At 43.7% G+C, this 25,230-nt stretch overlaps 1 protein-coding gene across 9 annotated transcripts in view; it reads left to right on the top strand.

Annotated features, from left to right (window-relative positions):
- Positions 1-25,230, top strand: part of MPDZ (multiple PDZ domain crumbs cell polarity complex component) — an 856,387-nt gene that overhangs the window by 245,631 nt on the left and 585,526 nt on the right. For all 9 annotated transcript variants that reach the window (XM_086961394.1, XM_086961393.1, XM_086961386.1 and 6 more), the window contains exons 17-18: positions 17,035-17,223; positions 21,597-21,806. In XM_086961394.1, the coding sequence (XP_086817520.1) occupies positions 17,035-17,223; positions 21,597-21,806 (399 nt within the window). The remainder of the gene's footprint in view (positions 1-17,034; positions 17,224-21,596; positions 21,807-25,230) is intronic.

The following is a 25,230-nucleotide window of genomic DNA, read 5'->3' as shown; positions in this document are numbered from 1 at the left end:
TTGCAATGATTAGGAGACAGAAGCAGGAGACAGAAGCAAATAAATAAAATTATCAGCATCAAGAGAGTGAAGAGTAGATACATTTCTACCATGATGCTGAAGCAATTAATATATACAGGCATATATGCAAAATGGTAATCTAGCGTACTCCTACTATGAGGACCCTATGCTAAGTGTACACCTGGATTGTGTGTAGGTGTAGAGCCAAGAATCCCCCCAAGGGACGGTCCAACCCCATTACCTTACGGGAGAGTGAAGGACCCCGTCTTGGTCTCGAGTGGACACCTCTCACGGAATGTCAGACCTATGCCTGGTGAATTCTCAGCACGCCCGAACCTTCGTGTCAGCAGAAGTGCCTCCTCTACCAAACTATCGGGATGCCTATTATTTATAATAAAAGGCGGCCTCGCAATGTGCACAATAGATTATAGATGTTATGGATAGGTAGATAACGTTGCCTCATCGTGGATGAAGGTAAGGCGACATTTGTACCCAGTGTGAAAGCCAGATGGGTAACAAAGTAGTTTCAGGAAAACAAATCCAACATTGTTGTGCATGCAAATGTGTTCAAAAGTACACAGCTGAAATGTTATTTTGTAGGACAATGTAAGAAATAAGCTGTTTCACTACTTAGCCCCTAACTTGGGAAAATAACACTTGTGATGGCAAACTAAAGAATTCTGGACCAGGGTTATGCCCACCTCCCACAGGAAGTGGTCATATAGGGGGCTTAGTGACCCCAAGGATAAGTAGCCCATGGGCTACTACCCTATTCTCCCCTAACGCCCCCAAATTCAATGTTTATAGGAACCCACTGCACCAGAGAATCAGATCCTGCCGACCTGAAAAAAGAAGATGGACGTAAAGAGTAGGAACTGCAAAAACAGAAGACCCAGCAACTGACTTGGTGCCAACCCTGCCTGTCAGCCTGCTGACTTCGACACTTGCACCAAAAGATGACCTGTCCTGCCGCGCGTCAGTCCCCAAATCCCAGGTGACCTGCCATCACTTCAACCAGGAACCAAGACCTCCCAAGAAGTAATGGGCCTGCTTCCCTGCATCCTGCATGAAACCAAAGAGAGGACTTTGGGACCGCAAAACCCCAATGCCTGAAGACGCCACTGCACCTGTCGCTCCAAGCCCAAGTTGACATGGGCCAAGGGTGTCATCGAGGTCCCCCAGCCCTTCACAGACCGAGTCCACTGTGATTTTGCCTCAATTAACTCACCTGAGTCACCTGCAGCCTCTGCTCGCAGGCTCTCTCTACCACGACGGCTCCCGTAGGGAAAACACGACACCTGAGGACACTGCTGCACCTGCCGCCCCTGGGCCATGGAGAAGAGGACTAAAGGTGTCCCTACCTCCAGGATCATTGTGACGCCTTAGCCTCCCTGTTGGTTCAGCCTGACTGGCCTCCCAAACCGATCGTGCAGCCTCTTTATGCGAAGACCAATCCCCGTATAGTAACATTGGGCACTGTTGGAAAGTGGACTGTTAGTAGTGGCAGATATGCATCTATCACTGGCAATAATACCACTGACACAATATAGGGCTCAGAATTGGTCTTAGAAAGTTATTCCCATGCTCAACCTTGGCAGCTTGGCTGCGAGCCGGCAGGCTTAACTTCAAAAACAGTTATGTAAAGCATTTAAAAACACCAATTCAGTAAATAATTAAGACAAAACACAATATAAATCCAACACCACTTTATAAAAATAGGAAATATTTTTATCTTCTAAATGACACCAAAAGATCCACTGTAGTGAACCAGAGATATGAAGTTTTTAAAGAGTAGTCACTTTCTAGTGCTTAGAACCCAACAGTGCCACTTTCGGTCATTTCATTGCCTCTGACAGGGACACATTCACATTTAGCAATTGCTCTGGGGGATCTCTGACTAGACTTGTGCAGCCCCCTCCAGCAGGCTGGATCCTATTAGAAGTCCTTCCTGAAGTTCTTCTTGCGCGTCCCAAAGTGTCCAACACAGTCCAAGGTTCTGGAATCTCCAATAGGGTCCTTGAAAGTGTGAGACTTCAATTCCCACTGTCCACTTGGACAAAACCCTTACAAATCCACTGGTAGAACTCCTGGCTTGGTATTCTTTGTGGTGATAGCCCAGGTGAGCTTTGTTAACCTGTAACTTGCAGGAGTCTACTGTTTAGTCCTTTTGAAGCAGGTTTGATCCAGAGGGCTGTAGTTGCAGAAAGTGCAAAAGGTGCAATCATCAGAGTGCAGTCCTGCTGGATGCACATCAGACTCTTCAGCATGTGCCCTTTTGATTCTCTTAGGTTTCAAAAGCAGATCTGAGAGGCCCTGCCCCTCTCACATAGTTATTCAGTGTTCTCTGGGGTCAAGCAGGAGGGCACTCCTGTCCAATGAGGTGCAGGGTAACACCCAGAGCCTGACCACTTCCTCCAAAGTGTGGCAAAATGCTTATCCAGAAACCACTATTCTTCCAAAATTCAATATGTCAGAATTTTCAGCAGAGGGAGCAGAGCTGGCTAAACACCGCCCCTAAGATGTTTAAAAAAAAAGTTTTATTAACCCTATCGCTGTGGCGGCTATTCCGCCGCAGCGCTAAGGGGGAGGCGGGGCCGCACGGCGGTCCCGTGCTCGCGACGGAACCGCTCCGTCACGGCTCGCGGGTGAGCTGTGCTTGTGACGGAACGGTTCCGTCACGGCCCCGCTCGCTCTTCAGAACGTCCAGCGCAGGCGCGGTATACGCACCACGCAGGCGCGACGAGCGGGCCGTGACGGAACCGTTCCATCACCATTACAGCCCACCCGAGGCTCGTGACGGAACTGTTCCTTCACGAGCATGGGAGGGGTTATAGAAAAGGCATGTTAGATACATAGCAAATTTGCGGTCAGGTCGGCACACAGTTGACATTTGCAACTCAGCCCGAAAATACATGTGACAATAATAAATAAAATAAATAAATAATCAGACAACCCACTTGTTTAAACAACAACAAGATCCTCTGTGATATTGTCTCTGGTCCGAGGGGATGCACAGCTCTCCCCTCTATAGGTGTGCCACAGACCCCAGACATGTGTCCACTTGTTTGGGCATCTCCTGGCCTCGTAGATGGATTTCTCAGTTACCATGTACCAGTCTACGTCATTGGACCAGTCCACGATTGTCGGCGGATTTGGAGCCCTCCAAAGCCGTACAATGTTCCGTTTTGAAACCATGAACCCAAGCGTCACCCAAATTCGCTCCCTAGAGTTCAGGTCAGTCGGGTCCCAGATGTTTAACAACGCCAACTTGATGTTGCATTGAATCCCCTGCCCCAGTGCCTCTTCTATTTGACCCACCACCCGTTCCCAATACCCCTGCATAACTGCACATTCCCAGATAACATGTATGAAAGTGCCATCTGCCCACAGTTTCTCGCACAGAAACCATCCTGGATATATCCCATATGAACCAACAGAGACCCCGACAGATAGGATCTATGAAGCAGCTTAAGTTGAACCAGCAGGAGCTGGGAGGAGATGCCACCTAACGGGGAGAGGCCACCGCCACTCCTCGTCGTCCAAACCCGCAACATTTTGGTCCTATCTAGCCCTCAGGCTGATCAGAGGGTCAATCATATTATTAATGAGCTTCTTATAGATAAGGGAGATGTCCCTTTCCAACAGTTCCCCATCATGTATTGTGTCCTCAAGCGGGGAGGAGTCAGGGAGGTCACTACCTCTGGGACAAACCGCAAGCAAAGCATGTCTGATTTGAAGATACCGAAAGTATTCTGCTTTGACGAGTTCATACTCTCGTTGCAACTAGGCGAAGGGCACCACATCCCCAGACTTCCATAGGTCACAAATCCATGATATGCCAATGGTGTCCCATTTGTAAAAACCTTTAGACCGGATCAACTTGCCGAGCTGTTCACTGTGCCATAGTGGCGTTGCTTGCATGAGCCTACCCTCCCACCCCTGACTCCTGTTGGCCTCTTTCCAAATAGCCACTGCATGCCCCTTTGGGCCAGTAGGGGCGAGCCGTAAGGGCGGAGCATAGATCGCACCCTCGAAGCTGCCCCCCGGGAGGAGCCATCAGTCAATCTGATAAGCGGGGTCGTTATGCGACCGATATGTGCACTGATTGATAGCCGCTAGATGGGCCGCCCAGTAATGTTGCCCCTAGAATGGTTAATCTCCATAGTCTCTCCCTTGCATCTGTTCATTCCTTTCTTAAGCCTAGCATCTGCGTTGGGTCAAAGAGGTGAGTTGTAAATGAAACTGATGTCTTTAGCTTTTCTCCCCTTCCCTTGAAGAGCATTATGTTCGAGGCATATGAGCAGCAGATTACACACTGTGCATAGATGGCCACCTAGTGTTGGGGCCCGGATGTTTGCAATTTGTTTTTGTTGTAGAAATGTCTTTGAAAGTCACAGGACGGGTGACTCCTCCTTTGGATCATACTGCGCATGGGCATCGGCTCCATCCCCAGATTGTTTTTTCTCGCCTCCGGGCTCGGATGTGTTTCCAGCGCTCCGTGTTGGAACCAGCTTCCAGAATTTAGTTTCGAATGCGTTTCCAGTGGACGCTACTCTTCAGCATCGAAGATTTCGATTCCTGGTCATCGACGACGGCCTTCGAGCCTAACTAGGCCTCGACTCCAGCTCATCGAAAGGACACCATTTAAAAAGTGTTCTCAATGTGGGTCGAAGTTTCCCCACACCGACCTTCATGAAGTGTGTAACCATTGCCTCTCCCCGGGGAACGGGGCCAGAGACTATTCCGCTTGTGCCTCCTTCCGCTCCAAGACGACGATCCGGGACCGAAGAGCTAGGAGAACAATGGCTCGATCTTCAGCTCCGATTCCAGACGACATCTTCACAGAGGGCGTCGACGTCCCAGAACAACAGGGCGTCGACACCAACTCCGAGGCAGAAGATTCCGAAGTCGAGGACATCACTCCAGCACAGCAGGTCATAAGTAAGAACGTCGACCCCGACCCTTCCTCGACACTGTCAAAAAAGGCTCCGATCACGCCCTCGGGCTCGGGTGCACACCGAGACACTGCTTCTACTGCCAGACCTTCGGGCCCGGCTAAGAAGCTAGCTAAGCCTTCCGGCGACTCGGGCTCGAGTCGGCCTCCCCACGGTGCCGGCGCACACCTACCCGCACCGAAAAAGACAACATCATCTACCACGCCGGCATCAAAACAATCTGCGCCGAAACATACCGCTATTCCCTTGGCACCGAAACCCAGGTCGGAAACAAGCAAGCATGCTTCGGATTCAAAAAGACCACCGGAACCGAAAAAACCATCGGATCCGAAAAATGCTCCGGAACCGAGAAAATCATCGGAGCCGAAAAAACCATTGAAGCCGAAAAAACCATTGGAGACGAAAAAGACTCCTGCTTCTCCTGTTAAAGACATTGCCAAAAAACCAAAAGCTACTTTGGTGCCGAAACCTTCATCATCACCAAAAGATCGGCCTCCATCAGAGGACTTATTTCACCTGGACCCTGCACAAAATACTCTGGTTAAAGATCCAATAAGTGGTCGATTAACTCTAAGTTAAAAAATACAACCACTGGATACACCTGCACCGGCTCCTCATCCAAAAAAGGACATGGCTACCTCTCCTCTTAGAGCTCCTTCCCCTTCTCCTCCACCTATGCCATCACCACCTGTGTCCCTACCACAACATTCCCCTATATCCTCTATCATACCAGATGATGACAACAGGGACGATAGCTCTGATGATATAGGGGTTAACGCAGATGATCCATCTATTCCTCCAGGCTCACCTGACCCATGGGATGATTATAACACCCCAGACATCCCAAACGACCCTCAAGACGACATATACCCCTCTACGCCTTCCCTACCAGAAGACACTATGGGCTTAAGTTGCGCAGTATCGAGGGGTGGACATGCATACAGACCCTGTAGATGAAGACTTCCTAATGGATACCTTTGATAATGCACAATGATCCTCATCCATTTTACCCATGCTTAAGCATGCTCCTGAAGTTTTCGAAGACCCAGTTAGAACTCGGGTCATAAACCCACGAATAGAGAAGAAATATAAAGCCGCCCCTTCAGACCAGCATATGTAGATGTATCCCTTGAAAAGATGAAAAAGGATACAGATGCGGCCAAATCTATGGGAGCCCTGCAGTCGCAGGCTCTCAAACGTTCATTTCACCGCTCATATTACAGAGGGGCCACCAGGGGATACTCTTCTGACACACCTTCTACCTCGTACAAAGCACCCACACAATCCACCAAAGGGGTAGTTACAGAGGTAACAACAATAAGGGCAGAGGTAAAAACATCAACTCCCGCTCTGCCTCTACCCCTACCCAATGACTCCCCTCCCCTTCCCCCGCCCCATTCCACTCCTGTCGGGGGAAGACTACAACAGCACTTACCAGCCTGGGAAAACATCACATCAGACAGGTGGGTGCTTCAAATAATTCAGTCAGGTTACTGTCTAGAACTAACATCCACCCCCCCAAACATACCACCCAGGCAGCGTCCAATGTCACAGGAACATTTGTCACTGCTCAGGCAGGAAGTGATATCCCTCCTGCACAAAAATGCAATAGAAATAGTCCCAATGCATCAGCAAAACAAAGGAGTATACTCCCTATATTTTGTAATCCCAAAGAAGGACGGATCTCTAAGACCTATCCTAGACCTCAGACCTCTAAACATTTACATACAGTCCGATCATTTTCATATGGTCACACTCCAACAAGTCCTTCCGCTCCTGTTACAAAACGACTTCCTTGTCACTCTAGATCTCAAGGACGCCTTCTTTCACATTCCTATCCACACAGCGCACAGAAAATATCTCAGATTTGTGCTGGACGAGCAGCACTACCAGTTCAAAGGGCTCCCATTCTGAGTCACAACAGCACCAAGGGTGTTTGCCAAATGCCTAGCAGTGGTAGAAGCACACTTAAGAAGACAGCATATTCATATCTTCCCATACCTAGATGACTGGCTCATAAAAGCCAGCTCATACAGCCAGTGTGTACAATACACTCACGCTACGATACAACTGCTCATCGACTTGGGATTCACAGTAAATCACACCAAGTCACATCTGCAACCTTCACACTTACAACAATATCTCAGCACTACAATAAACACCCAACTAACACTAGCCTATCCCTCTCCAGCAGGATATTAAGTGTACAAACTCTCCTAACAAGATTCAAACTGCAACACTCGCTTCCAGCTCTAGTGTTCATGCAGCTCATAGGAATGATGGCATCTTGCATATTTATAGTACCTCACGCAAGACTGCAAATGCGTCCACTTCAAGAGGGCTTAGCACGCCAATAGAACCAGGCTCGTGGTCAATTAACAGACCTAGTGTTGGTAGGCAGTCGGACTCATCGCTCTCTGCAATGGTGGAGCACCAAAAACCTTTCAAAGGGCCGACCATTTCTAGAGCCAGTTCCGCAAATAATCAGGACAGCGGACGCATCGCTCTCCTGCTGGGGAGCTCACCCACTGCATCACACCATGCAAGGCAGGTGGACACCACAACAAAAGTTACTCCACATCAACCACTTGGAGTTACTAGCTGTTTTTCTAGCCCTAAAAGCATTCCAAAAACAAGAATCAGGCAAAGCTGTCTTAGTCCGCACAGACAATATGACAGCCATGTACTATATAAACAAACAAGGGAGAACACACTCTCTGCAACTCTCTCTGTTAGCACAGCAGATATGGAGATGGGCTATACCACTAAAGATCTTCCTCTTAGCCCAACTTGTTCCAGGAGTACAAAACACCATGGCAGATCTGCTAAGTCGACAGACACAGCAGATCGACGAGTAGGAACTTCATCCACAAGTTCTTCAACCATTCTTTCAAATGTGGGGACAACCTCAGATAGACCTCTTCGCCACCCACGAAAAAGCAAAATGCCCAAACTTCGCCGCCAGATATCCACACCCGCTGTCCAAAAATAATGCGATATGGATGAACTAGTCAGGGCAATTTGCGAACGCTTTTCCTCCTCTCCCACTACTTCCGTTAGTGGTACGCAAGCTACAGCAACATTTCCTAACACTCATTCTAGTTGCTCCAACTTGGGACAGACAACCGTGGTACACCACGCTGCTGCAACTATCTGTGGTACCACACCAAAAACGAACCCTATCTCCACTCCTATTAACACAGAACCATGGAGCGATCAGACACCCGGACCCAGCTCAGCTCAACCTACCGATCTGGCTCCTGAAGTCATAGAGTTTGGTTACCTTAACCTTCCTCCAGAATGCATGAACATTATTAAAGAAGCTAGACGTCCCACTACTAGAGCATGTTATGCTGCTAAATGGAAACGGTTTGTGATATACTGTCAAAACAACCACATAACTCCTTTAGATGTGTCTATTCAACAAATCATAGGATATCTATTACACCTTCAAAAGTGTAATTTAGCCTGCACGTCTATCAGACTACACCTTGCTGCCATTGCAGCATATTTACAAAATAGACAACATCTATCTCTTTTTAGAGTACCTGCTATAAAAGCTTTCATGGAAGGACTCAAAAGAATAATCCCTCCCAGAACGCCACCTTCACCAGTGTGGAACTTAAACATTGTTCTCACACGGTTAATGGGACCTCCCTTTGAACCGTTCCATAAATGTGAATTGCAATTCCTAACTTGGAAAGTATCTTTCCTAGTAGCTATTACTTCTCTTAGAAGAGTTAGTAAACTACAAGCATTTACCAATTTAGAACCCTTTCTGCAAATGCATCATAACAAAGTGGTTCTACGTACTAATCCTAAATTCCATCCACAAGTAATTTCACCATTCCGTCTAAATTAATCTGTTGAGCTGCCCGTATTTTTCTCGCAGCCACAAACAGTCGCAGAAAGAGCTCTACACACTTTAGATGTCAAAAGAGCATTACTGTACTACATCGAAAGGACACAAACTTTTCGTAAAACTAAACAACTTTTTGTGTCTTTTTCACCACCACATAAATGCAACCCCATATAAAAATCGGGGATAGCTATGTGGATTGTTAAAGGCATACAAATATGTTACTAGAAAGCCAAACGTACATTAACAATTCCTTCAAAAGCCCATTCTACAAGGAAAATAGGGGTTTCAATGGCATTCTTAGGGAACATTCCCCTAGATGATATATGCAAAGCAGCTACATGGCCTACACACATTCACAAAACACTATTGTGTAGATGTGCACACTAGACAACAAGCCACTGTGGGCCAGGCTGTACTAAAACTCTGTTCCAAACAACTGCAACAGATACGGGTCGTCGCCACTAAAGGTGGGTACTGCTATACAATCTATGCACAGTGTGTAATCTGCAGCTCATATGCCTCGGACGGAAAATGCTACTTACCAGTATGCATCTGTTCTTGGCATGTAGAGCTGCAGAGTTACACACGCCCACCCGCCTCGCCGGCTGCCTTTATCTGTTCCAGTATTATCTTAATTAGATACAAATCACATGGACATCACTACTTCTTTTACAGCTCCATCACTTCCCTAACGGCGAAAAACAATCTGGGGTAATTTGGAGCCGATGCCCATGCGCAGTATGATCCAAAGGAGGAGTCACCTGTCCTGTGACTTCCAAAGACTTTTCTACCTCAAAAACAAACTGCAAATATCCGGGCCCAACACTAGGTGGCCATCTATGCACAGTGTGTAATTCTGCAGCTCTACATGCCAAGAACAGATGCATACTGGTAAGTAGAATTTTCCTTACTCCCCTTCCCCCTGGCTCTGGCATTCCTATGCCCAGCAACCTATCTACCCCAGGGGTCATTTATCACCTGCCCAAAGCAGCTAGTCTCACCCACTTATCTCTGACCAATCAGGGCAGAGCAGTACAGGGTTGAATTTTGGCTTACAGACAAAAATGTCTTATAACTTCTTGTCTGTACATTTTGGAAGAAATTCAACAATACCATAGTGTTGGATTTATCATTCTTCTGAGTCCTTTAATCCTAGGTTTAGGGCTTTTCTTACTCTAGTTATTAACTAAAAACCTCTTCCAATGTTAACCTATGGGCTGGTGATCTGCAATGGAAAAATGGACTGGTCGATTTCTCCAATACCAGGACCTATAACATAGGTTTTATAAGGACCCTGATTATACCTACAGGACCACCCCATCCGTTGAACACCTAGGAAAGACTTTAGGGGTTCTGAATATATAAAAATATTGCAGATCTGCACAGTGCTCCTATAACAAAAGTCGATTTTGGGAAGCAGTTTACAACAAGGTGGAGAGTGAAAAGTGCACTTTCAATTACCCCAGGGCATATAAAAACGTTTTTTTATAGGGATTCTCCTTATAAGTACCTAACCCCCCACCCCTTAAACACCTAGGTGAGACCCTGGGGGTATCTACCATTCCCAAACATTTTAGTTTATTCCATTTTAAGTCCCCCAAACATGAAAGACGAGTTTGGGCATAATTGGCATTTTAAAAGCAGTCCTGCAACACAGGACTGCTTTTAAACTGACCTCAGGCTCCAGCAGTACACCCATGCAAGGCCAGAAAAGGCTGCTGGCCTCTAAACTACCCTGTCCTATTCTGTATTAGGGACTTAAAGGTAGTTTCTATCCCCCTGTCCTATATGTACTTGGCACTTATAGGGGAGGTCATGCCAATCACAGGGGTACCCTAACCCATAGTGTACCTGAGTGTATGTAGCTGTTTTCACTGTATTCAATGTGTGTCTTCAGCATAGCACTGCCCTGGGCCAAGCTGCTCCTGGAAGTAGCTCCTGGGCGTCATCTTTTTATTTACCTTTTTTAAAGCAGTCTCAGTTATGAAAGAAACAGCCTAAGTGCGTTGCTAAACAGTTTTGGTCATTCTTAGATCCATAGCTCTCATTAATGTTTATCCCTATTACCCGCCATATTTTCTGAAATTCTGTGTGCTGTGTTCTCATGCTATTCTTTGTAAATTCATGACTATAATGGTTTATGCCTTCTTTCCCCGGTCTCACCCACATTTAGATTCCACTAACAAAATACACAGAGCCATGTATGTTTTCAGAGTTTGAGAAATGTGAACCAGTTACTCTTCTAAATACATTAATTATTAATCAAACCATTGTCATTTTAAATAATTCAGTGGTGTTTAAAAAAACATTGAAATCGGTTGCATTCAGTAATTAATAGATGGTATCTTTCCAGGGCAGAGTATTTGAGGAAATGTGAAGTGTAAGGCTGAGATATGAGCCCCTTGAATTGCTTACTTGTGGAGTGTGTTAAAAAAGTAATACATTTTTATTTTATTCTTGAAGACTTTGTTGTTCGATCAATACCAGCAGTGAGTACTTCACATAGTCTGAGTCCCTGAGCCATGGAAGATTTTCTAGCCTTTTAGCCACCATGTGTACTGGAGGCCTAGAACAGATTTTGAGTGGTAGTGTGCATGTGTAGCTATGCCTTATGTTGTTTTTCTGTAATTGGAGGGTTTTCTGTGGTGACTTTGCGTCTTAAAGATGGCTGAAGGATTCAATGAAAACCAATGATTTGTGCAAAATGAGCAGTCGATCAGTTCCACATTGTTTCCTGGCAGCAACCCCTTTACCTAAAGACTACTGAAGAACACAGACACTGTCTCTTTAGAAAATTGACAGATCAGTGTAATAGGAGATTGTGTAATACAGTTGCCTGTCTGTGATAGCTACGGCCTCTGTCAATATATATTGTGGGTTTCTTCACATTTCTGGTAGAACTGGGTAGGAAAGTAATTTTCTGTTGCAGTAACCCCTCCCTCATAACACACACACTTTTTGCTAGATTTCTGATGCTCTTTGACTAATTGTGCCCTGGGTTCCTTTCTAATCAGGTTCCCAGGGCCTGTGTCCTTTCCCAAAACAGCACCTTTGTTTTCACAATTGGCACACCTCTGACCCACATCTAAGACCCTTGTAAAAGGTATTAGTAATGCCAAGGGCATTGTGATAATGGAGAGAGTCCCTTAGGTCTGCAGCATGTACTGTGACACCCTGGATGCCATGCCTACACACCACTGCCTGTGGCATAGGTAAGTCACCCCTCTAGCTGGCCTTACAGTTCTAAGGCAGGGTGTACTGTTCCACAGGTGAGCACAAAACTGTATGAGCAGTATGCCCCTACAGTGTCGGAATCCATTCTTCGACACTGTAAGTGCAGGTAAGCTATTTCGAGTACATGGGCTGGGAGTTTGTCAAAACAAGCTCCATGATGGCTTTACTGAAGACTGAAAAGTTCGGTATCAAACTTCCCAGCCTAATAAACCCACACTGATGCCAGTGATGAATGTATTATAAAACGCACTCAGAGGGCATCTTAGAGATGCCCCCTTAAAAGCGGCCAGCTTCTATTGTATTGGCTGACTGGTAGTTGCCAGCCAACCAGCCAGCACCAGACAGGTTTCTGTCCTCATGGGGTGAGAGCCTTTGTGTTCTCGGAGGTCAGAAACAAAGCTTGCTCTTAGTGGAGGTGCTTCACACCTTCCCTTGCAGGAACAGCAGCAATTAGCGGTGAGCCTCAAAGGCTCTCACCTTGTTTTATGCTGATTTTGGCATCTCCAGCTAGTGGAGATGCTCACCCCCTGTCTCAGCTTCACTTTTTGTGGCAGGACAGTTGAGAAAATTAGTAAGCAGAGTAGTAGTGCCCACCTTAGTTTGGCACTCACCTAGGGTGGCTAGGAGCCGAGGTGAACCCCTCTCTTCGGGATTCTCCATCTTGGTTTGGAGAATTAGGCCCTATAGGAATAGTGATGTACCCCTCTCCCCAAAGTGAGATGGCAACCAGAGGGTATAGTCACCCTAGGGTACAGTAGCCATTGGCTAAAGCCCCCAGACATCAGCAACGAACCAAGAAGAAGCACTAAAGAGCTGTGCAGCAGTGAAGAAGACGACTGACTTGTCCCCAGCCCTACAGGCCTGTCTCCTACTCCAGCGATCCAGCTTCAAGAAACTGGCATGGTCCACAGCCAGCAACCTCCAAGAACCCTGGAGACTTGTGCTGTCTTCAACAAAGACTTTTCTCTCGTGGTCACTGGATTGTTACAGCAATAAACTAACCCAAGGACTCCGAATCCAGGCGGATTTATGACACTTGCAGCATTCTGCATCTGACACCAACGGCCTGAGTTCATGTGGCCCACCGACTCAGTGAAGTCTCCTCAGCGATTCTGACCTGGGATCCAGCTTTGGACAACCTCTCCTGACCTCTCACTTGAAGCCTGCAGCCTCATCCTGAAGGGCCCCCCCGACCGCGACCTGATATGGTGAGAGAAACCCGACGCCTAAGACTCCCCTACACCCTCACCCCCTAGGCCTACGAGTGCTCAACCAATGGTGTCCCGGCATACCCTCACTATCCAATTTACTTCTCCAGTCATGGGATTCCTTCAACCAACCCTCTGAACAGAGCATGCAGCTGATTTCTCCAATCGAGGATCTCCATTGGTTTCTACAGGGCACCCAACACCTTCTTTGCACTCTACACCTGCTCGCTCCTCTGCATCAGGTGGTGCAGTGTTAGTGCCATTTCATGGCCCCTCCAGTGCTGACCTGAACTTGCAGGGCCATTGTCCCTGAACGCAAGTACTTACCTACAATCGGTGCCTTTTTGAGGTGCCAACTACCTCCATAGGATAACGTTGGGCCCAGTGACCTTTGCACCGACCGCCCCAGTTCCACTGGTGGTGCAGTACCTACCTTTGTCCAACCTTTTCTAGTGTTGAACTAAGCCCCCGTAGTCTGGATCTGAAAACCATTTATTTATGTGTAAGTTACTCACCTGTCCTTCCTCCCACAGGATTGCATTGGTTCTCTCACTGTATTGTACTAGGTGTTGATCCCAAATACAAAGTATCTCTTACTACATTGAAAAGCATTTCATGCACCTGTAAAGAATTGTTTGATGCTATAGAAACCTCTTGTCAATAATAACTTGAAAGTATTGTAATTGAAAATTCTTTTTACCTGTAAAAGAGTTCAACTTGGTTCCTAAAATAAAAGTAACTATCATTTTTAGAAACTATTGGCCTGGAATTAGTCATTGAGTGTGTGTTCCTGCCTTGTATGAGTAGGTACACCAAATGCATTCACACTACCCTCTGATAAGCCTAACTGCTCAGCCCAGCTACCACTAAATTGAGAGTAAGGTATTATCTACCTTATCCTCTGCTATACCTTTGGGGGGTAGACAGTCAAAATATCGAGTTGGAAATATCGACCTACCATAATATCGAGTCTGAAATATCGAAGGAGCATAATATCGAAGGCAAGAATATCGTAGGACAGAATATCGACCCAAGGTAAGTAATATCGAAATACTTAATATCGATGTAAGTAATATCGAAGTTAGTAATATCGATAGCATATATATCGATGTTAATAATTTCGATGACACTAATATCGATATTTGTATTATTTTATAGTTTTTTATTATGTATGTGTTATATGTTTAATTTAAGTATTTAAAATAATTACTATTATATGTGTATACATTTTCTATAATAATATAGAAATTTATAAGGAAATTTGATGTTTTAGTACCGGAGCGGGTTGTGGGTTTATAGGGGAATAGGGTGGGAAGTAATTTAATTATGGTAAGTTGATTAATAATTAGTAGGATTAATTAATTAATTATAATTATTTGCTAATTAATATTGATTAATTGGGAAATAATTAATTGATTAATTGATATATATTTTCTGTAGCGGGATGTGGGTTTATAGGGGAATAGTGTGGGGAGTAATTTATTAATAATTAATTAATTAATATATGTTTTTAAATATTTATAACTAATTAATTGGCAAATAATTAATATTAATTAGTTAATTAATTAATATAATGTTGTACATATTTTAAATTAGTAATTCATTGGTAATTAAATAATATTAGTTAGTTAATTACATTATTAGAGTTTATTTATATATATAATTTTTAGTTACTGTTAATTAATTAATTGGGGAAAAATGATATTAATTATTAAATTATATTAATTACAGCTTATGTGCTAATATATTTACTTTATTGTTATTGTTAATTAATTATTAATTGCTAATTAAATAATATTATTTAACTTTGGGTTAAGGAGTATTTTTAGGGTTCAGGGTCAGTTTTCAGTTTTTGGGTAAAGGGGTATTTTTAGGGTTCAGGGTCAGTTTTCAGTTCATGGGTAAAGGGGTATTTTTAGTGTTCAGGGTCAGTTTTCAGTTCATGGGTAAAGGGGTATTTTTAGGGTTCAGGGTCAGTTTTCAGTTTTTGGGTAAAGGGGTATTTTTAGGGTTCAGGGTCAGTTTTCAGTTCATGGGTAAAGGGGTATTTTTAGTGTTCAGGGTCAGTTTTCAGTTCATGGGTAAAGGGGTATTTTTAGGGTTCAGGGTCAGTTTTCAGTTCATGGGTAAAGGGGTATTTTTAGGGTTCAGGGTCAGTTTTCAGTTTTTGGGTAAAGGGGTATTTGTAGGGTTCAGGGTCAGTTTTCAGTTCATGGGTAAAGGGGTATTTTTAGGGTTCAGGGTCAGTTTTCAGTTCATGGGTAAAGGGGTATTTTTAGGGTTCAGGGTCAGTTTTCAGTTCATGGGTAAAGGGGTATTTTTAGGGTTCAGGGTCAGTTTTCAGTTCATGGGTAAAGGGGTATTTTTAGGGTTCAGGGTCAGTTTTCAGTTTTTGGGTAAAGGGGTATTTTTAGGGTTCAGGGTCAGTTTTCAGTTTTTGGGTAAAGGGGTATTTTTAGGGTTCAGGGTCAGTTTTCAGTTTTTGGGTAAAGGGGTATTTTTAGGGTTCAGGGTCAGTTTTCAGTTTTTGGGTAAAGGGGTATTTTTAGGGTTCAGGGTCAGTTTTCAGTTCTTGGGTAAAGGGGTATTTTTAGGGTTCAGGGTCAGTTTTCAGTTTTTGGGTAAAGGGGTATTTTTAGGGTTCAGGGTCAGTTTTCAGTTTTTGGGTAAAGGGGTATTTTTAGGGTTCAGGGTCAGTTTTCAGTTTGTGGGTAAAGGGGTGGTTTTTGGGTTCAGGGTCAGTTTTCTCGACTGTTGCACTCTCTGGAGTGGGAATAGTAATTTTATCCCTACGCTATCAAACGCTTTCCCTACTGTTCCACTCTCTGGAGTAGGAATAGTAATTTTTACCCTTACGCTATCCAACGTTTTATATAATTAATTGTTAAAATATCACATGTTTATTTTATTTTTTATATTACTTACATTTTATGTATGTTATTGTTTTATGTTTGTACATGTATTAGTAAATTAGAATATATTTCATTAATTTAGAAATTAGTAAATTAATTATTAATACTTATTGTTCAGTACATATATATTATATCTTTACTGTATATATTTAATTAATGTATTATTAATATATATGTTTTATTTATTAATTTTAAACATTATTAGATACTTTTAAATATGTATATTTTATTTATTAGTGTTATATACTTACTTTTACATTTATATATATTAAAAAAAAATCGATATTTTTAACATCGATATTTTTTACAACGATATTATTTTTTCGATATTTTTGTACTTACCATGTTGTAGATAGGATGTCGATATTTTTGCCCTCGATATTGTTGACTCGATATTCTTGTAGGTCGATATTTTTGTAGTCGAAATTCTGTCATAGATCCCTTTGGGGACTCACTAGACTCTGTGCACGCTGTGCCTCTTTTTGGCATAGTATATACAGAGCCAGCTTTCTACAAATTCATTCTCAATTTAATTTTTGCATTATCACTTTTAGGTGGTATCAGTAATATAATATGAGAAAAATAGTTGTAGCTGCAAAAAATGAATGCATGCAATTTGTTTATCAAATTCTGCTTTTTAAAATTGTTCTAAATTATCATACAGTATTAAACTGTACATTTGGCGAAGTCATATGATCTGTATTATCCTCCCTGTGGACCCATTGGGCAATGCACTCAACACGATTTGTGTACATGTTCTTATGCAGAGGGCAAGGGGGCTGGTAAGACTTTCAAGCAGATAATGTTGAGGTGTAAAAAGAGGTAAAGAGGCAATTTATTTTCAATACAATTTTCTCATTTAGTCTCTCATAGATTTTGGACGCTACATTGGATCTTCTGAAACAGATGATGCTGTTATTTTACCTGAAGATCTTGGTCAAACTGTTGAAGAGGTGCAAGTGTCTCCATTGGCTATGTGGGGGACAGATATACAAGACATTGAGCTAGAAAAGGGGACTATCGGACTTGGCTTCAGCATACTGGATTATCAGGTAACATATGCCATTAAATCCACTCAGTTTCCATAATCCGTTCATTTTGTCCTTTGATTGCAGTCTAATGATTAAAATGCCTTCAGAATCCCTTCAGTTCGTTTTTATTTAATATGTTGATTGTCTATACAAGTTAAAGTCTTCGTATTATGGTTCAACTTCTAAATGTGATTATATTACACAATTTTGTAAACAAAAATGTTCCTTTATAAATGTAATTCCATTTGAAATGACACTTGATCTGGTATTTATGCTGTCCCTGTTTCTAAATAAAAGCATCATGTACTCTTTCTTCCCTCAATGTTATACTGATTGACTAAAAACAGTATCAATATCTGAATGAACTACTGAAATCCAAATCCAGGGAAGGCACCTAAAACAGTCAACTTACTCTACGTAGTAAGACATTAGCCTGCTGGACTGGGTATAGTATGCTGTCAAACCAAGAAATGTGTTTAATTCAATGACATGAAACATTGAATAAATGTTTAACGAAATGCAGTTTTATCCGTTTACAGCTCTACCTATGTGGTTTTGAGTAATTATGTCTTTTTCTGCTTTTCATTGCTCCATTATTTTCAGTCATTATGCCTTTTCACAGCTGTCTAGTGCACTTACACATCCAGCTAATTTCCTTAAATGTCCACAGTACCTCACTAGTTTTTTGACTAACTGTGTGTGGGAGCAATAAATGTCAGATGCCACTTTTTTCCTGCCTCATAGGGTATTTTTACATTTTTTATGGGAAACATGGACTGCTTCACTGACACACGCTCCCTCAGAAAAAGCATACCTCACTTTTGGAGGGCCCCATGAATGGATCTATATCACAGTGTCACCTGGTAGAACTTTCTCTCTGTCCTTGTCAGAAACCTTTACTGTAGATGTCAGCAGTGCCTTCAAATGCTAAAGTTTAGCGTAAGTGCACTGGAAATGAAAACAACGGAACCAGGGAAGATGGCCTGGTCCATTATTTCAACAATGTGTACCTCTGTGCAAGTGTAATTGTACATGTATGTCAAGAGAAACTAGGCAGATATGTTTCTCAAGAGAAAAGGCATTATTAAATCTTTTGTGTTGTTTCCAGGAAGTGCCATAGTTATTGAGGTTGGTAATGTGCAGGTGATAAAGTTTGCAAAACTTTTTTCCTAACAACCTAAATATGTGTTACTGCAAGCTGGCAGTAAACCTCTCCTACTCTTCCAATAAAAAGTGTATGCTTGGGACTCCATGCAACGATAGCTTTTGTTAGATACACCAACCAAACCCATGGAGGAAACAGTACTTAACTCTACCTTTCAACTGTGCAGACTGGCTAAAGGAAAGGGAAAACAGGTGTTGGACACTTGTAAATAATCACACTCACCAGTGTTGGACAATAAAATACTTCTCTTTATAAGGTTACAGAAAAAGCACTAGTCAAACCAGACTCTTCTCTGGGGAAGCAGGCCAAAGGCCATTTACAGCAGGCCAAAGGCCATTTACAGGGTGGCATGAATTCACTTCTTTCAGTTAGTGATTTAAAACGAAAATTAGAATATTCCCCAGGTCTCAGACTGGAGATGGAAAATCTTGAGCAGCACCTGTGCGCACCAGTTAAGTGGCGTTGAAGGGCTCTGCGGTAACATCATCAGCGCCAGAAGTGACGTTGCAGCGCCCATGTATGCGGCACCCCAGTGGGCTGATATTGGTTGCTTTTTGTTGGTCCAGTAATCTACCTTGTTCAGTTTTGTTGACTTTTTTCAACTTTTTGTCAACCCTTTTTTGAGCAATTGTTCCCATTGTGCTAGGGATATGTCCCTTTCCAAACCTATGCGCTTTAAAACCTGTGGGAATGTCAATGAAAAATGTCTGTGTTTGATCCCCACTTGGTCTGTCTATGGTGCCTAGGATCAAGCCACAACTGCAAGGGCTGTACTGAGTGCAAGTCAATACCCACAAGGCATTTAGCGAGCAGGCGATGAAGCTCCTGGCTGCACGACTTAAGAAGAACATCATTGCCTGTCCTGCTCCTGAGAGAGATCTTGCGGCTGCTCTCTGAGCCGTTCATGTGAAAGGTCCTCTTTCCACTCCAAAACATCTTCCTTGAACTCTGGTAATTCCAAGGAGCACAAGAAGAAGAAGTCAAAGAGCTCTTTGGCTTCCCCATCCAAGCTCTGATTTGAAGCACTGCTCCCGATCTCCACCTCCGAAGCCAGTGGCTGGCTCTGCTCTGCGCTTTCACCAAGTTCTCTCGAGCTGGAGCGACCCCTTGCCCAAGTGAACGACTTCTATAATGCCATGCAGGCCGTCTTTGGCCAACCGACTCCCTCTTGTGCGACGTCAGGCCACACAGAGCTGAGAAGTGCTTCTGCTGGGTTACTGCCAGTGGGTTTACCACAGATGCCAGCGGGCCCCTCTGGATCTGCTGGACTGTTCCCATGAGGCACAGGGTCAGACTGATTTACATATAGCCATGTCTGAACTGGGGTGGCAGAGTGGGCTAAAGAACGGTGATGGATTAAACCCAGATCTTTTGACTGGGTGTGAGTGTTTGATTGATTCAGATGCTCCGTCCATCACCACCGCCCTTTTGTACCAGATCCAGTCTGACACAGACACAGAAGCCTCCACTCACCCCTGCCCCATTTCTTCTGACACTGCTGGATGATGACACTTTAATGATTTCCGATTCCGAGACAGGGCTGCCCTAATGTAGACTCCGACGCCACCCCTGGACTTGCCACCCTTCCTCCCTGAAGGGAGGGCAGAGGGGGGTGAAAAAGGGTATGGACTCTTTGAAGAGGACCCCGACCAGGAAGAAAACTGATATGAGAAGTCGAGTGACACCAGAGGCCTGGATACCTTCCCAGAGTCTGGCATGCTTTCTCCTTCTTGCCCCATTTAAAAGGAAGGTGCTTTTTTGTGACCAGGGTGCGTAGCGCAGCAAATGTTCTTGACCTACAACTGCCAGTCATGGAGGCCAAGACCATCTTCTTGATGATGGTGTTTCTTCCGGGAGCAAGCTCTGCCGAGCCATTGCCCCCCTTTAATGAGGCCGTTACAGACGTTCTTCTGGGGGCCTTGGAAATAGTCACAAAAGAAACATCAGGGCACCACAGTGCTGCCTACATGGGCACCACACATCACTTCCAATGCGGATGATGTTGACACAGAACCAACTGACAACATCTACTGGCACTCAGAAGTACTCAGAAGTACTGCCTACGATTTTCCAGATCCAGCCTGACACCTGGGAAATATTCGAAGGTGAGAAATCTGTGGTTAGATAGAGAAAAAAGTATTTCTGAAAGTAAATTATTCTTCATGCGTACAACTCTAGGGCAGGGTGCAACGTTTTTAATGAGCACAGTGAGATTTCTCTGACTGGGCATCTTTAAAAAAGGTAAAATGTTTAGGATCAGAAACCATTTTTCAACAAAAAGAAGGCTAACAAGATTATTTTAAAACATAAAGGATTCACTGCTAACAGAACAGCTTCCTTTTGACAATTTCCTACGGCTGGTTTCTGAAGCTGTTCTCTCTCCCCCTAGGAAAACAACAACTAACATTTCAGAAACTATGTATTTTCATCTTGCCTAGAATATAAATACTTTCTCATTCCAACTCTATTACATTACTCAAGTTGATAGTCAGCCCACGCATTCTCTGACCTCTGTGTGATGATGAGGAGCCCAAGACAGTAAGAATTTACAGGCATGTTTTGTGACATACAGCTGATAATCACCTGGCCACAAAATAAAAGACATAAACACAATAATTGGGCAGACACCTGTTTAACCATCCATAAATAAAGTATTGTCTTCTAGTTTTAATTGGCCATGTCCTTCACTAGATACAGTTGCTTCATGAGAGTGCCATCAAGTTTATACCAAATCACACATGAAGAGACGTTTATATGCCAATGTCTGTACAGGGGGAGTTGTTGCAACTTCGTCAGATTGAAATTATCATGTGCTTTCATGGAACGTTTTAATTTAAACCTGCTGCATGTATTTTCAGTACCTTTAACCTTTTTCGTAAAACCACCACATGGACAATGGCTGAACTTACGCTTGCCCCAAACTGCGAGAAAACGACTTGTAATTCTGTTCTCTACCACTAAATGATCGGAATATTTAGACCATGGCAATCTAATATATGTACAAGCTGCAAAGCTATTGTTGCAGCTATGCTGTTTTTTCTTTTTATGCGATGTTATGGGGAAAATGTCTTCTCAGCTCACGTATACTGCTTATAGGTGATCGATACTTAAACGAAAGAGGATGCTTTTGCAAGCATTTTAGCCAGAGGTCACCTGCACATTATGGTTTATATTATGCAGAGATATGTTTTAAAAGGATTACAATTTATAGATCTGTTTATTTTTTTAGGACCCAATTGACCCTGCGAGCACAGTAATAGTAATTCGTTCATTAGTTCCTGGTGGCATAGCAGAGCAAGATGGGAGACTTCTTCCTGGGGATCGGCTTATGTTTGTGAATGAGATCAATTTGGAGAATGCCAGCCTTGATGAAGCTGTACAGGCGTTAAAAGGCGCACCTACTGGAAAAGTGAGAATTGGTGTTACCAAGCCATTACCGGTAAGCATTTGACATTTGTTTAGCCTTTTGTATGCAGTCACATTAATACTGTACACAATTTAGGGCATAAATTACTGGTATATTTGTGGTAATCATTTAACTATTGAATTCTATTTAACTGGTGGTTTCTGATCTTTAAATGTGTAGGAATAAATGTTTTATTGCCTATAAATAAGTCAATTGAAAGCACACACTGATTATTATTATTATTATGTTTCTTATATAGCGCCAGAATTGACCCCCGAAGGGGTATCTCCGCGCTTGCCTTGGGAACCCGTCCTGGCTTTTCCCTGTGAGATAGCCCCTAAAGGGCATCCCCAAGGTGAAAGCCAAGCATCCCGCCGCGGGGGGGCGGTTGTGGAGATTAAGCAAGCTTAATGCCCAGAGTTGCAGAGTGTGAACCCATGATTAGGTCAGGCACCGAAGCGAGAATTATCGAGTCCATGGACATTTGAGCTCAAGACCCTGCCGCGTCGGGAATCGAACCCTGGTCCTGGGTCTGACCTCTGCTTCAGGGTCTGCCTGCTCTAACCAGTGAGCCACACTTCTCCACTGAGAATTGAGCTGATTGAAAAAGCAGCCACAAAACCATGATCACAGACCTATACAGCTGATTTCTAACAGTTCAAGAAGTAGCAGACACAATGAGTAACACAATTGAAGACCAAATAAAACAAAATATATTATGTTTATTGAGACGGTTGATAAAAATCACAAATGTCTGAAGATTTGTCTTGCAGTCCGAGATAATCCATCTTCAAGTTCTTGATTTCATTAAAAGCCATTTAAATTCCTTCCAAAATGTGATTAGTTGTAGTTGGAGCAGAAAGCTTGTTGTGTCTCTAAAGAAATTTGACTTTTACAGGGAAATCAAGGTTGCTTTACAGACACTTGAGAATGATGCAACTCCTCTAGTGGTCTGAGTCAAACATTTAATTGTTGTGATTTATTCTCCATTCTGTGTGTCTCTTTCACTTGAATGCTGGTAGCTCACAATATTTCATACTTAACCTTGCTAGCATTATCTTTTTGACTTTACTTCCTGAATATGTTTACAGCACTTCTTTCATTCCAGGAAGATATCCATTCTACTAATTTACTTATCCTTTCTGCAATTCTCTATGAAATTATTATCTTGGTCAATGTCTAAGACTCGGGTTTTATTGATAGGAGTAGGGGGCTCAGATTTAATCACAAAAAATAAAAATGTTGTACATTTAGCACTGTGAAAGTGTCCATCCTCAGGAATAAACCTCGTTATTGTCTACATGGAAAGCCTTCACATCTGAAAACTATTAGTCATGAGAGCAATGCCAAGTCGTACATAGACAATTTACCATTCTGATGTCAATGAAAAACACCAATCTAACATCACAGGTATATAGTAGCTTAACTATTTATTTCAAATATATAGACCTGAAGGTATTTCATAGCAAAAAAATCAAGTTACTACAGTACTAAAGCTTGACCAGCCTAGATTACTGAAGTATAGGCATATACTGTATAACAAGCTTTCCCATCAGTGCTTCAACCTTGATTGAAGCCAGCCCCACACTTCTCTCCACTTTTTTGCACAAAATGCCCATCATTGCCATGTTGAGGGCACACCACCATGGGAAGCGCTGTTACACCTTCTATTCGAGTGCACATAGGTCCTTTTCCCACCTTGATTATTTCCTCCTTCCTTTTCAGGAAGTTCGCTGTGTGTTTACTGTCCATATCTTAGTGAGGGTACAGTGGATGAGCGACCTTGACCACAATCGTTAACCCTATTGAGATCCCACTTCCGGGGATCCACAGGGTGGTGGGTAGCTCCGTAGGAAGTCACCGCAGTTTCCCCACAAACTCCGATGTGAGGGGTGGGAGAGCATATATTCAAGCAAGGGAAAACAGGGCCCCTCTAATGTGCCAGTCACGTCATATAGCGACCCTTGCTGTCATGCCAGTCTGTGGACACCACCAGGGAATATGCCAATGGATCAAGATGGTGACCCCCTCAATCCCCGGTGGAACTCTGATTTAACACCTGAGAAAAACCCCTACATGCAAGGAAGGGGCAGTGATTGCCAATAAGATGCATCTCCTGGAGCATTAAAATGTTGGAGTTAAATTTGTGGACTGCTTTTAAATTGACCCATCACTTAAGCTTGTCCAGTATGCCATTAATATTCCACAAGAGGATGCTAGCTTCCTTGGGACTGCGTTTCTTTGTGAAGCAGTCATTTGCCCGAAGTATGGCGACACAAGTGACGATGTTTGTGTTCTGAGTGGCTGTAAAGTGAATGCATTCAAGTTTACTAGTGCTCCCCTCCAATCTGCCTCCTCCCCAACTCCCACCTCATTCTTTGACATCTAGAAATACCTGTTGTGATGTAACAAGGTACAGTAGCTAACTGGGATAACCTGAGATGTGCGTCTTTCCTGCAACCTCCCTCCCAAACCATCCCTCACCCTCCCCTCCGCCAACCCCAACAAACACAAAATCATGATAAAACTGCTTGATACTTGGATTACCAACTATTCTGAGCCACACCATGCCATCTCGAGAAAATATGCAGACGCCCGCCAAGTTATTGAAGGGCTACTCAAGCCAGTGGCTCCTGCAAGAGCAACAGCGAGTCAGAGTCCACAACCTTTTGCGAGTGTCTCAGGTCCACCTATGCGGCCCCCTACCTCACATAACTCTCCGGCTTCAGAGAGCGAGCCCTGCACACCTGACAGCGGGATCTGCAATGGGGAGGCGTGTGCCATTCACCCAAAGGGTCTCTCTCTAACTCGCCTCTCCCACTCTCCCTAACCCACTCAAAGGAATTGAGCCACCACTGCTCAGTTTGGGTCGCTCCTCTCCCCAGTCCCAGGTCATCTTCGGAGTATCAAAAAAACAAGGTCTTATCCTGGAAGATAACTTTCAAGCGAGCCGGGTAGAGGGGCCTATATTGGATGCTCGTGCCTAAGAGTTTTTTCTTCACTTTTTTAAAAGATCTCCTCTGCTGCTGAACCTTCATTGTGTAGTCTGGAAAGGTCATTACTGAGGAGGATTAAAACACTTGAGACCAAATCCTGCGCACTACCCGAAGGTGGTTGTACCGATCAGCATAGTTAGGCACTCAGGCTATGAAGCGGTGAGGCGGGGCTCATCAGTCAAAAGTGAATGAAGTCGGCTTGGCCCCTTCTGTCCCCTCCGAGATGCCAACAATGTGCAAATTATTTCCGCCCGATCTCCACTACCCGGAATGTGAAGAGGGACTCATGTGAATTAACTATGTCCACTACTTTAGAGACTCAGCCCGCCACCTCCGTCTACTGTATTCCGTAGATCCTGTTGAATCAAGTTTAGGTCTTCTTTCAGTTCCCCTATTTTGCTTTTCCATGTTTTCTTTGAGGTCTTGGATTGCCTGCAGGATGGAGGACGTCTGTAGCCTCT

Source organism: Lissotriton vulgaris, chromosome 3_1 (genome assembly GCF_964263255.1).
Source record: "Lissotriton vulgaris chromosome 3_1, aLisVul1.2, whole genome shotgun sequence".
Taxonomy (NCBI): Eukaryota; Metazoa; Chordata; class Amphibia; order Caudata; family Salamandridae; genus Lissotriton; species Lissotriton vulgaris.
Note: the sequence above shows the minus strand (reverse complement) of the source record. Positions and strands in the feature narration are given on the sequence as shown.